This window comes from Natator depressus, chromosome 12, assembly GCF_965152275.1.
Source record: "Natator depressus isolate rNatDep1 chromosome 12, rNatDep2.hap1, whole genome shotgun sequence".
Classification (NCBI taxonomy): domain Eukaryota; kingdom Metazoa; phylum Chordata; order Testudines; family Cheloniidae; genus Natator; species Natator depressus.
The window spans coordinates 35,177,678-35,190,519 of NC_134245.1; the positions used below are offsets into that span (position 1 = coordinate 35,177,678).

General features: G+C 42.3%; 1 protein-coding gene across 1 annotated transcript in view; it reads left to right on the top strand.

The window, feature by feature from the left end:
* Positions 1–5,653: 5,653 nt before the first annotated feature.
* Positions 5,654–12,842, top strand: part of ATP2C2 (ATPase secretory pathway Ca2+ transporting 2) — a 44,644-nt gene continuing 37,455 nt past the window's right edge. The window contains exon 1 of the mRNA XM_074968842.1: positions 5,654–5,816. Within this exon, the coding sequence (XP_074824943.1) occupies positions 5,718–5,816 (99 nt within the window). The 5' untranslated portion in view covers positions 5,654–5,717. The remainder of the gene's footprint in view (positions 5,817–12,842) is intronic.

The following is a 12,842-nucleotide window of genomic DNA, read 5'->3' on the forward strand; positions in this document are numbered from 1 at the left end:
ATCAGGTGGAAATAGGATCAGGGCAGGTGTTTGGGGTAGATCTAGTGCTAGTCCTGAAATATTCTGCTTTTAGCATGGCCCAGCAGAAGAAGAAAGTCTGGTTTGGCTGTTTAGCTGGGGAGCCTCTGTCAATCCAACTGGTTGGATCCAGCTAATGTATATTGATTGTATACCCACCTCACATCCACACTGAGCATTCAGGTTACATTCTTCTGAGAGGGCCATGTCAGATTCCTGTTTATTTTATGACTTTTCCAGCTCACACAAACACAAGAGGCACAATGAGGCCCAAAGGCTCCGCACACACGTCCCTGAGGTCAGAGAGAGGACTTATGTAGCAGGCTTGGCTTCGGAAGGCTCACTGGCAATTGGCAAAGCAATTTTCATTTTAATGGGTGCTGCTTCTCTTATGGCAGAACAGATCTCACTTTGAGGCTCACAGTACAGAAGCATAGAAGTGTAGGACTGGAAGGGACATATGTCTAGGTTTTTGGTTTCTACTGGTGGCACACAATTGCACATTCCTCAATGGTGGTGGCCATAACAAAATTCATTCTGCACATGGATAGAAAAAATTAGGAGGGAACATTGGAGGGGGTGCAGTTAACCCTGAAACTGTGACACTATGGTGGCAGCGAGTGTGTGTGTGGGGGTCTACGTTGCAAATTGCTGTAAGTGCCAACAGCAGGGAACACAAGTACTGTAGGAGGAAAAAGCATCACAGAGAAAACATAATAAGAACAATGCACAGTTTTAACTGCCCACTAAACATACCAGGAGTCACCCATCAGAGTGTGGGGCCTACTGTGAGCATCGGGGCTCCCCTTGGACAGAAGATCCTGTCTGTTTGCTGGATCAGAAAGAGGCCCTGTGTCACTTCAAGCTCAGCTTTTTATATCAAAAGCCCTTTCTTTGTTTGAGTCTTTGGAAAACTCAGCCTCAGGGGGTGGTGCTTCCCAGCAGCTGTTCATAATCCCCAGGGGTAATCACCCCTCACCTGTTTTTAGTTCCTGAAGGAGCTGTGGTAACTATCCTCCCACCCCCATGAAATAAAACACTCTTTTACATAAACCATTCATAAATGTAATATAGTGGTCCTCAAAGATACTGCATAGGGTTGCACTAGCCCTACACAATACCCCCAGACACACGAACCTTGAGTTCTCTGCTCTGTGCGGGACCTGATTCAATGCAGCCTATCACTTACTAGAAGAGATCTTCACTTGAAAGTCTTGTGTAGATGCCTTTTCATGCTGAGGGCAGGATTTAGCCTATGCCAGAAGCTGGTTGCCAAGACTAAATAAAGCCATGAGTCAGCCGATCTTGAAATGGTGATGACACATTTTTGCAAGCATGTATCCTTTTTAGTCTCTCTTAATATTAACATTTCATTGCTAGGAGTCATGTACATATTATCCTCATTAACACCGTATGCAGAGAAGCCTCCTTAGAATGCTGTAGAGCCAGATGTTAGCCTTCACCACTCAATTTGATGGTGATCTCTTTGACAGAGGGTGCAATTGTGTACTACATGATTCTCTGCTCCTTGTCACCCTATGTAACTACAGACTATTTGCCTTAATAGTAATCAGCTTTGCTTTAGATCACCGGCAAGCAGGTGGCATCTTACTTTCCCCGATGTGCCATTTTGCATTCCTGTAGCCTAGAAGGATGTTAATTTATAATGGTTCTGCCTTCTGTGGTCTTCGGAGAAAAAGATTCCTGCCTTTTTAAAATATTAGCATTCCTAGATGGGTGGGTTTTTTTAAGTAAAATTAAACAGGCACGATATATAATAATAATCATATGATATAATAAGGATCTGAGTTGCTATGCCAGCACTTAGGAATACAAGTTGTATCAGGGTCCACGTTGTTAATGTTACTGTCTCTACAAGGATTCTTCATGCCATGAATTTTCTGTGCATTGTAATGGCCAAAGGAGTGATACTTCCTTTTAAGGGCATGACACAGAAATCAAAAGCAATAACAAGAGAAAACTTCCTCCACTCCCATAATTCTTATGAAATGTCCAGTGAATATTCTGAGTGAACCGCACTTTCATTCTGTATTTATTCAGCTGAATGGGAACTGAAATATAATTGATTCAAACAGGCCTAAATTAACACAAAAAGGCTGACAGAGCTATGTCTCAGGGTCTTGACCTCTGATAATAGCACTGAATGCTAGCTGAAGCCCCATTCTATGATGGGGCGCAAGCTACAAATTATGTAGCAGATATTATTATGCTTGTCCAGTTGTACTGCTCCATTTCTGTGGTTGGACAGTCTGTGTTTTTTGTCATACTGTACCATTCCATCTCCTCAGCACTGGTTATTCTCAGCTCATATAATGTCAAGGAAATGAAAATTCCAGGCCAAATTGTCCAGTGGTATAACTGGATTACACTGCATAGAAGTCAATAGTGTAAACAAACACAAACAAACAGACAAATTGGCCTTCCATCTGCTATTGCCAAACGAATCAGTGAAATATGGAAATCAGTAGATAATAACTTGCCAGCCATCTGTGCCTGGCTAAGGAAACCTCTGTTCAGGGACGTTGCACAAAATACATGAATTGTATACCCGGTAGGAAATTGGCATGATCATAGAAGATTAGGGTTGGAAGAGACCTCAGGAGGTCATCTAGTCCAATCCCCTGCTCAAAGCAGGGCCAACCCCAACTAAATCATCCCAGCCAAGGCTTTGTCAAATCTCTAAGGATGGAGATTCCATCACCTCGCTAGGTAACCCATTCCAGTGCTTCACCACCCTCCGAGTGAAATAGTTTTTCCTAATATCCAACCTAGACCTCCCCCACTGAAATCTGAGACAATTGCTTCTTGTTCTGTTATCTGCCACCACTGAGAACAGCCGAGCTCCATCCTCTTTGGAACCCCCCTTCAGATAGTTGAAGGCTGCTATCAAATCCCCCCTCACTCTTCTCTTCTGCAGACTAAATAAACCCAGTTCCCTCAGCCTGTCCTCATAAGTCATGTGCCCCAGCCCCCTGATCCTTTCGTGATCTATATATTGGTCCTGTATGTGGGTGAGTGACTGCAGTAGACTAGCCATATGGGTGTCTGGTGAGAGCTATCAGACTAAATGGTCTCTTTGTTAGCTGATGATGAAAGAAGTTATTTCCAGACACTTTTGCTACCTGGGAAACTGGGAGACATCTGATATGATCCTAAGACTAAAAACTACAACAGATACATTCAAATGAGTCATTAATATCTCACTTTCTGAGCAGAATTTATTTCCCTGAAAAACGGTTTATCTGGACTCAGCTGAGCCTGCTGGCTTTTGTCCAGATCCGTACCTCTTCTTAGGAAATCAGGAAACAGAGGTAAAGCAAATATGGAGCTTAGTGTCTTCAGCATACTGGTGACATGGCAGCTCTAAGTACCAAGCAACCTTGCACAGGGCCCTCCTTCAAACATTGAACAATTTGGGTGACAGATCTGAAAGTAGATGTCCAACACCATCCTCTGATGTCTTCCCAGGTGAATAAGCATTACCACCTTCCAGCAATTCATGAACCCCTTTCATTTACCCTATGGCACATCCAGAGCAGTTCAGCTGACAAGGACTTCTCATTAGGCAGCCAGATGGCTAAGAATCGTATAACTGGGCTCAATACTCTAAGGCACATTCTGTTCAAAAGTCTCCAGATGATCTGCAATCAATTAATGACATTTCACAATACCCCTCTGAAGTAAGAGCTAGCCCCAACCTTCTCCACCCGGAGCTGTCCCCGTAATCTTTGAGCTAGGCTTAATGGAGATAGGTCTGTAGCATATGCCCTTTAAATGAGTTGTAATGTCTGTGATCCCCAGGGCTCCTGGAAGTCCAGCCTGAGACATAAAGCTTCCAGATATCCCACTGGGGTGGTGCATCTCCACTATAGCTGGTTGGAAATTTTTAAGGAAACATCTTCCCATTAGAAAATGACAGATCATTGAAATTGAAACATTCCACAACAATGTGTTGCTTGTGAGAAAACTTGAGGCAGAACCAAGGCAGGATTCCTACCTGGCAGGCTGCCACAGACCTGGGGCTTCCCGGACGTTAGGGCGTCCGGGGTTGTGGCTCCTAAGCAGCTCACCGGGTGGATTGCAATAGAGCCAGGGAGCCAGGACTGGACATTTTTGAAAAATTCCAAAACTAATTTTTTTTAATGACCATCTTGTGGGAAATTTTGCATATCTGACATTTCATTCAGATTCAGAAGGAGGGTTGTTGGGTTGTGTTTTTTTTTCAAAAATGCAAAATTTGCTGGGGGAAGAAAATTCCGTTTCCAACACAGCTCTAATCTTCATGCCACCAAAAACTCCGGGCTGTGCTTTAATTCCACAAAGTTAGACCTAACATGCAATTTAGAGCTAAGTGACTTACCTAACAAGTCAATTAAAGTGTTAGGGAGAGAACCCAGGAATTCTGATTCAACTGCCCTGGTTCAAACCACAAGACAATGCTCCATGTCAACAGATGAGAATTTGTGGGCACAGGAAAGGGGTAACTGATTAAGTATTGTTCAAGCAGGTTGTAATCCACCACAAAAATGCTCCCCAAATAGGGAAAGGATCTACAAGTAAATCTACATAAAATTAAACTGGACATTTTTGCTAGGAGATAAAAACTGGCATGAATTCAAGATGTTTAACAAGTTGGGAGCATCACAGTCTTCCAACAAGCATATTAGAGTTTGTGGTTTCCTCTGTCTCCCCTGACACCGATATACTTCACCTTGAAATGTCCCTTAAATATATGTTAACTACATATGCTAAGCAATCTGTTCCATGTTGTATTTAGCTGTGACATACCAAATAAGTTTCCCAGACCTGGAGAAGAGCGCTGTGTGAGCTCAAAAGCTTGTCTCTCTCACTAAGGGAAATAGGTCCAATAAAAGATATTACCTCACCACCTTGTCTCACCCACTCACACTGAATTGAACATTTCTTAAGGAAGCTTTCCCGCAGTGATTCCCCCACACTCACCTTGCGAACTTACAAACAGCTCAGCAGTGACCACACCCTGCATTTGCATGGAACTGCCTGTGGAAAACAAGCCACCATTTCTGCCTAATACTGAAGTACAGCATAGGGAAGGAAGGAGGGATAGCTCAGTGGTTTGAGCATTAGCCTGCTAAACCCAGGGTTGTGAGTTCAATCCTTGAGGGGGCCATTTAGGGATCTGGGGAAAAAATTGGGGATTGGTCCTCCTTTGAGCAGGGGGTTGGACTAGATGACCTCCTGAGGTCGCTTCCAACCCTGAGATTCTATACTGTTGCATTTTATCAGAGTGTGGGGGAAACAATAGAGCTGAAAGACCTCCAAGTGCAAAAATCAATTGCTTTACACTCCCTTAACAGCTACTGCATCCTGAGTTACAGCCAAGACTGCTCCAGACAAATACTAACCATGGGTTTGACTAAGCACACACAGGAATCCTTTGGCATGGAGTTGAATAAGCTAAGCACCCTGTAGGTATCTGCTGCTCTGAGTAGCCAGAGTGAAGGAGGGTATGCAGCCTCTCCCAGGCACCTGTTGCTGGCAGTGGGCGTGGCTTCCTCTGTAGGCATCAGGTAACACCTGCCAATCCCTCTTCTGTAGCTAGAACCCAGGCTTGCAAGGGAATTTGAGCCACAGCCAGGAACAGGTGACATTCAAGCAACAGCAGCAGAATGAGGAGCTGCTGCTGAGGCAAAGGAAAGATGGTAGAAAGACGCTTCTCCAAAATCTTCCAGAAAGGGTCACTTTTTCGCTTAGCCCAGAAATATCAGCCAGTTGGGAATGGGGAGCCAGAACGGGAGGTAAGGATTCCCTATGCCTCTTGCCTGTAAGTTATGAAATGTGGTGTGTAGTTGGGGCTAAGCCTACTGTGCATTGCTGGCAACATTACCTCTCTATAGCTCTGGCAGTTTTGCGGTGCTACTTTGTTTTATCATCATATTTAAAATGGAGGATAATAGTAACGACGACACTGACCTGCCTATTGGGGTGTTGTGTGGGTTAGTTAATGTGTGTGCAAACTGAATAGCTCTATGATAAATCGTAAGTATTAACATTCATTTTTATGTCAAGGCTTCGCTAACAATACTCAGATTTGCAGCATATGTCATTGTGTTTGCACTGACTTTAGGGTCAGACACTTAAACAATGTAGGCCAGTATTCTGAGCAGAAAGGCCCAAGGATGTGAATGAGTCCTGAGGATGAACTTCCAAATGGGTGATTCCTTCGGTTCAGAATAGAGCCTATTAGTGAGTGGGATGAGACATCCAGCTGCTCGGATGGCACTTTATCATTATTTTCATTTTTATTTTACAAAATAATCCACAGACATTTTCAAAATGTCTCATTTTCAGAAAGATTTTTTTTGTCTTCTCAAAAATGTTCATGAAATGTGGTTTTGGAACATTTCTGAACTATACCTTTTTTGGTGTCCCCTCTATTTGCCACTGAATGTGAGAGAATGAAATCGTTGGTTTCTGTGGTTTTCCATATGTTTGACTTTCTATTTTACGTTTTTCCTCTAGCCACTCTGTAAGCTCTCTGGGGCTGGGCCTGCCTCTGATTACTATGGGTTTGTCCAGTGCACTGGTGCTCTGATTTCTGTTGAGGCCTCTAGGATCTATTGTAATAGAATTAATAATAATGATAGGATTGGATATTTTCAAGTAACAAAGTAACTGATCCTTGCCATACTCATGTGAGGTGTTGACCTTTGGACCCATTCACATGGGTAAGAGGAATCTGATTTCATCCTTTCTTCCATACCTGGATTGATTCATTTTGTTTATAACACTACATTGCTTTCCCTCCTTGGCATTTGCACCTTCCAAATACTTATAGGCAGTTTATGTGCCCTTTAATCATGATTTGCCCAAGCTCTATATATTGCAGTTAGTATTCTTAATCTTTCTTCAAAAGCTATTCCCTCCAACTCTCTAATCTGCTCTTCAGTCCTTCCCATTTGTTGTCTTCTTTCTAGTGTCAAGTTGGCCAAAACTGTTGGCAGTATTCTATGTGTAGCCTCACTAGTGCTACACAGAGAGAGGGAGACCAAGACCATCCTCTTTTTGCTCCTCTATGTGATGCTACGGCATACACAGCCCAACTTCACAGAGTAAAATGGAGACGTGGCTGGGATGCCAAAAAAAGAATTCTGATCTTGCTGTGATGTGAGATAGCAAAATAATCTCTCTTTTGGTAATCCGTTAACCCAATGAAGAGGAACGTAGATGCAATTTTTAAACTCCGGTCCATTGATTTGGCCAATATTTGCATGAGGGTCAAGTCACTTGTCCACAGTCAGGGAACTATAGTCAGTCAGTGGCTTATTCTGAATTAGAACTTGCAGTCTTTTGGCTCTGACATTCTTGCTACAGCATAGTAAATAATTACGAGTATTTGCTCTCTCTGTGAGCACATGATCTCCTTGAATTCCAGTCCAAGTCTATGCAGAACATGATACCACTATAATATGACACTACAATGCAGACTAGCATGTACACAAGGGCAAGCGAGTGCATACAGTGTATTTGGACCTTCAGAAAGCCTTTGACCAGGTCCCACACCAAAGGCTCTTAAGCAAAGTAAGCAGTCCTGGGATAAGAGTCCTCTCATAGATCAGTAACTGGTTAAAACATAGGAATAAATGATCAGTTTACATAGTGGAGAGAGGTAAATAGCAGGGTCCCCCAAGGATCTGAACTGGGACTGATATTCATATTCATAAATGATCTGGAAAAGAGAGTAAACAGTGAGGTAGCAAAGTTTGCAGATGATGCAGAATTACACAATATAATTAAATCCAAAGCTGGCTGTGAAGAGTTACAAAAGGGATCTCACAAAACTGGGTGACTGGGCAACAAAATGGCAGATGAAATTCAGTGTTGATAAATGTTAAGTAATGCACATTGGAAAACATAATCCCAACGATGCATACAAAATGATGGGGTCTAAATTAGCTGTTACCACTCCAGAAAGAGCTCTTGGAGTCATTGTGGAGAGCTCTCTGAAAACATCCACTCAGGGTGCAGCGGCTGTCAAAAAAACTAACAATGTTAGGAACCATTAGGAAAAAGAATAGATAATAAGACAGAAAATATCGCAATGCCACTATATACATCCATGGTACACCCACACCATGAATACTGTGTGAGGTTTCTGGTTGCCCCATCTCCAGAATGAGATATTAGAACTGGAAATAGTACAGAGAAGGGCAGCAAAAATGTTTACGGGTATGGAACAGCTTCCATATAAAAGATGAAGAAGAGTGGGACTGTTCAGCTTAGAAAAGAGACAACTAAGGGGGGACCAGGGGATACGATAAAGGTCTATAAAATCTTGACTGGGGTGGAGAAAGTGAATGAGGAAGTGTCACTTACCCGTTCACGTAACACAAGAACCAGGGGTCACCCAATTAATTTAATAGGCAGTAGGTTTAAAACAAACAAAAGGAAGTACTTCTTCACACAACGCACAGTCAGCTTGTGGAACTCATTGCCAGGGGATGTGGTGAAGGCCAAAAGTATAACTGGATTAAAAAAATAATTAGATAGCCATTGATGGACCTATCCTCATTAACTCATTAGCCAGGATGGGCAGGGATGCAACCCCATGCTCTGGGAGTCCCTAAACATCTGCCTACCAGAAGCTGGGACTAGACAACAGGGGGGCGAATCACTTGACATTTGCCCTGTTCTGTTCATTCCCTCTGAAGCATCTGGCACTGGCTGCTGTCAAAAGGCAGGATACTGGGCTAGATGGACCATTGGTCGGACCCAGTATGACCATTCTTATGTTCCTAAAGGCCTACATTTTCAGTGTAAGTTTAGGAAGAATCTGGGGAAATTATTTCCATTCAAGCCCACAGAGACCTCATTACAATGCAAATACATCAGAATGATTTCAATGCAAGTCTACAAAGATACTAAAATCCTTTAAATGTACAACTGGAGACCTTTCCACAATGCCATTAGGATGTGATATTAACATGTCAAAACAATTTCAGTGGTAATCCATGGAGAATCCATTAGGATGCCATTATATTCTGAAAGCATAATGCCAAACAGGGTTGTTACATCCAATTGGAAGAAAAGTTTTAATTTACTACACACACAAGTGCTCCAAGCCTTTATTATATTGTTGCTATTGACAATCATTGTTTAAATTATGCCATGTTAATGGTTATAATAATAATGTGATAACTCAAGAATCAATTCCCTGCTTTTGTTATTGTCTAGTAATTGACTAATACTCCATCTGTTTTCTACTTGGAAAGACTTTTACAGTGACAAATAGAGGGATAAAGAAGTTTAAGCCCCCCTTCAAAAAGTCATTTAACTTCTGTGTGCCTCGGTTATTCATCACTAAAGTGGGAATCATAATTCTTTGTCTTTTCTATTTAAACTTCCTGTTTTAAACTTCTGTTTAAAATTGTTAACTTCTCAGATCTGAGTTTGTTTCTGAAAATACATGTGCACAGGGCCTAGGAAAATGGAGTTCTGATCTCCGTTGATCTCAGTGGCTAGAGTAAGACAAACAACAATTATATGTGAGCTAAGGCGCAAACATGATTCAAATAGAAAATTTGAAAGTGGAAAGTTTAGAGTAAAAGGTAGACTACTCTGAAATATTTATGTAATGACACCCACAGCCAAGTCAGCTGCTGAGACAGAAGCAAGAACTGCTAAAAATATAGGTTTTGTTAGCTTGAGCTAAAGGCCTGGATCTCCAATGATTTCATTGGAAGCTAGAAGCCTAAATATGTCTGGGAATCTGGGCTCAAGCTCATTAAGGCAGAGCTCAGAGGCAGTAGCCAACTCAAGACCTTTTTCATGGCATTGCCACAACAGGAGGATACAGAGTCATGGGTTATGTTCATATCAAACCTCCTAATATAGCCTCGATTTCAACTTCAATACAAGCAGACGACAAGGACAGTGGGTGTTCAACCTCCACTTTAACTTCTGTCTCCCCCCACACACACCTTTCCTCATAACAGTCACCTCATTCTCTCTGAAACTGCTGGGATCTGCTCTCTTCCACCCTCTTCCATATATATACCCTTTGCTTGGGGGACTTAGGGCTGGTTGAGGGACCTGAGGGCAGGGAGATGTTCCCCAGAGGTTGGCGTTTGTCCAGCTCTATCCTCCATGATCAACACCAAGTGCTGGTCTCTTCTAAACCCTAAAACCAAACTGCAGAGATCAGTTTCTGAGCTGTGTTACAGTAGCTTCACACATCTCTAATGGTGCTTTCCCCGCACAGATAGTGCCTGATATCAAATGGAGATGAATCTGTTCAGGAGCTATCATGGGTCTCATAGTCTCCTACTGCAGCAAAACTCCCAGGAGGGGAAGGATGGTTGGCCTGCAAGGTTTGCTTCCTATCTATCTTCCCTTCATGGGGATGGTGCTCCCCACCATGGTTTGTATCCCCAGGGTTCCTCTGGGAGCCAGGCTGCCACTGGCTTACCCCTGTCCCCTCCCTCCTCGCTTTCAGGCTGGAAGGGAGAGAAAAGTCAGAGGGAGGGTTAAAGATTCATGAAGAGGCTCAAAGGGGAGTATGATGCATTGAGTGGCTGCTCCCTAGCTCTCCAACATGCCTCTACAAATAGAGTGAGACCCCAACACATAGTATGGCTGTGGAGGGACCTTTGATGAACTCCTGGAGTGGGAAACAGCATGCCATTAATCTGCTGCTTCCTTCTTTTGCTCTCCTCTGTGAGCATTGTTGGATACCATCCAGCCCCGGGGGGATTCTGCAGCAAAGGAGATTTAGGTTAGATATTAGGAATACCTTTCCAACTATAAGGCTATTTAAGCTCTGGAATAGGCTTCCGAGAGAGGTTGTGGAATCCCTAACCCCAGAGGTTTTTAAGAACAGGTTGGACAAACCGCTGTCAGGGATGGACTAGGTTTACTTCGTCCTGCCTCAGTGCTGGGGGCTGGACTTGACTTCTCAAGGTTCTGTCCAGCCCTACATTTCTATGATTCTCATAGCTTTGTGTGCATGAGCATTGTAAATACTGTAGCAAGAGTAGAGATAGATGGGCAGAATTATATATGAATATAGATGAGGCATTTCCCTCTCTTTTAGTAGGAAAAATGCCCTCTTTGGCTGGAATTATTGTTTGCTGCATTCGCACAAAAGCCACTAGCAATGACATGGGCCTTGCAAATATAATCTTTCAATTCCAAAGCCTTTTCTTATTAAGGCAAAGATAGTGTAAACCCTGAATCAATAATTCTGAATTAAAGTCAAGACAAAGTTGACTGTATAACCTTTTGGATGGGATTTTCAAAAGGTCCATCACCCCTGTCTGCAGGCAAAATTTACACCTAAAATATATGTGACCTGACAAAATGAACTAGGTTGCAAATCAGATTCGGTGCATCTCCAGTTAAATGTTTGCCCCCCACTGGATTGGAAAATTTGTCCCTTTCCATTGAAGAACTTCTTAAACAGTAGCACTTGTTTAAAAATGTCAGAGCTTGAAATTTTTTGATGGGGGGGGTGGGGGGAGGAAGGAAAAATGTCATCATGAAATGTTTTCCATTTTTCTCCCGGTTCTATTGCTCAGTCTGTTTTTCCATTCCTTTCATTCTACTGTGCCTTGTACTTTTTGTGCTCCTTCTCTGTGTTGCAATTTATTCATGTCTCTGAATTTTTCTTAATTTAGTTTTCTCTTAGTGGAGCTGGTGCTGCACCAATTGCTCGGGGACTGTACGAATTGCTCACATACACACGCACACCGGGTCCAAATGTTCCAACCTTTCTTTTTTTTCGAACAAAAAAATGCAATGTTAGTGAAAGTTGGAATATTTTTTGAAAAAGTTTTTTGAATTCAACTTTTTTGGGGGGGGGACAAAAAAAAATCAAAAAGGAACAAAGCAGTTCATGTCAAATGTTTGTTTGTTTCATTTTGGTGTTTAAAACCAAAACAAAATGAACATTTCCGTTCAAAACACACACACAAATCAAAATCTTCCTCAGAAAATGTTAAACAAAACCATTCTTCACGGAAACACTGGATTTTTCTACCAGCTCTACATATATATGTACGGGTTTGCAGGATCAGAGCTTAAGTTTGTTGTCCATCCGGCAATGGAAATAGGTTGGCTTTTGTTCTTTGCCCTAAATGTAGTACTGAGTTACAATTCCAGTATATGCCTGCTTTTTTTTTTTTTTTTCCTTATTTTAACATCTACTGTAATGGGGTGTGTGCTTTTCCCTGCTACTCATTCACTTCCCAACAGAGGTGTATAAGCCTGCCCATATCACTCTTTACTTACTGCTGTTATTGCTCGACTGCATGTTTATACATTGGCAGTAAAGTTTGGTAATATGTGCCCTTTAAAAGAAAAGTACCAGGCAGGAAAGGAGTGCTATTTAAAAACAGGCCAAATGAAAGGTCAGCACAGCATATCACACATGAGCAAAAAGTCAGAGCCTATTTACATAGTCTTTAAGTATTTGATTAAAGATTTTCTAAGGGAACTAGTTTGCTGGCAGACACATTTAGCTCTTTAGGGGTCATCTTGCCCTTGATCCTTCTGAATTTGCCCCCAGAAATACCAAAGGAGAAACATGCTGCCATGGAAACCAGTCCATTGTTATCTTGAATACATTTTGGTTCCTAGTCAGGTGTCCAGGTCTTTGGCAAACATTAACTTCCTTTAACAAAAAGAAAAACAGCTTGTCCCCAACAGGGCATGAAAGGGACCAATGGCCCTAATATTTTCCAGCAAGCTGGGGGGTTAACTTCATTCTCTGCAGCTCCCACACAGGTTTACAGGGTGGAGTAATGAAGCAAGGTTGACACTTGAAG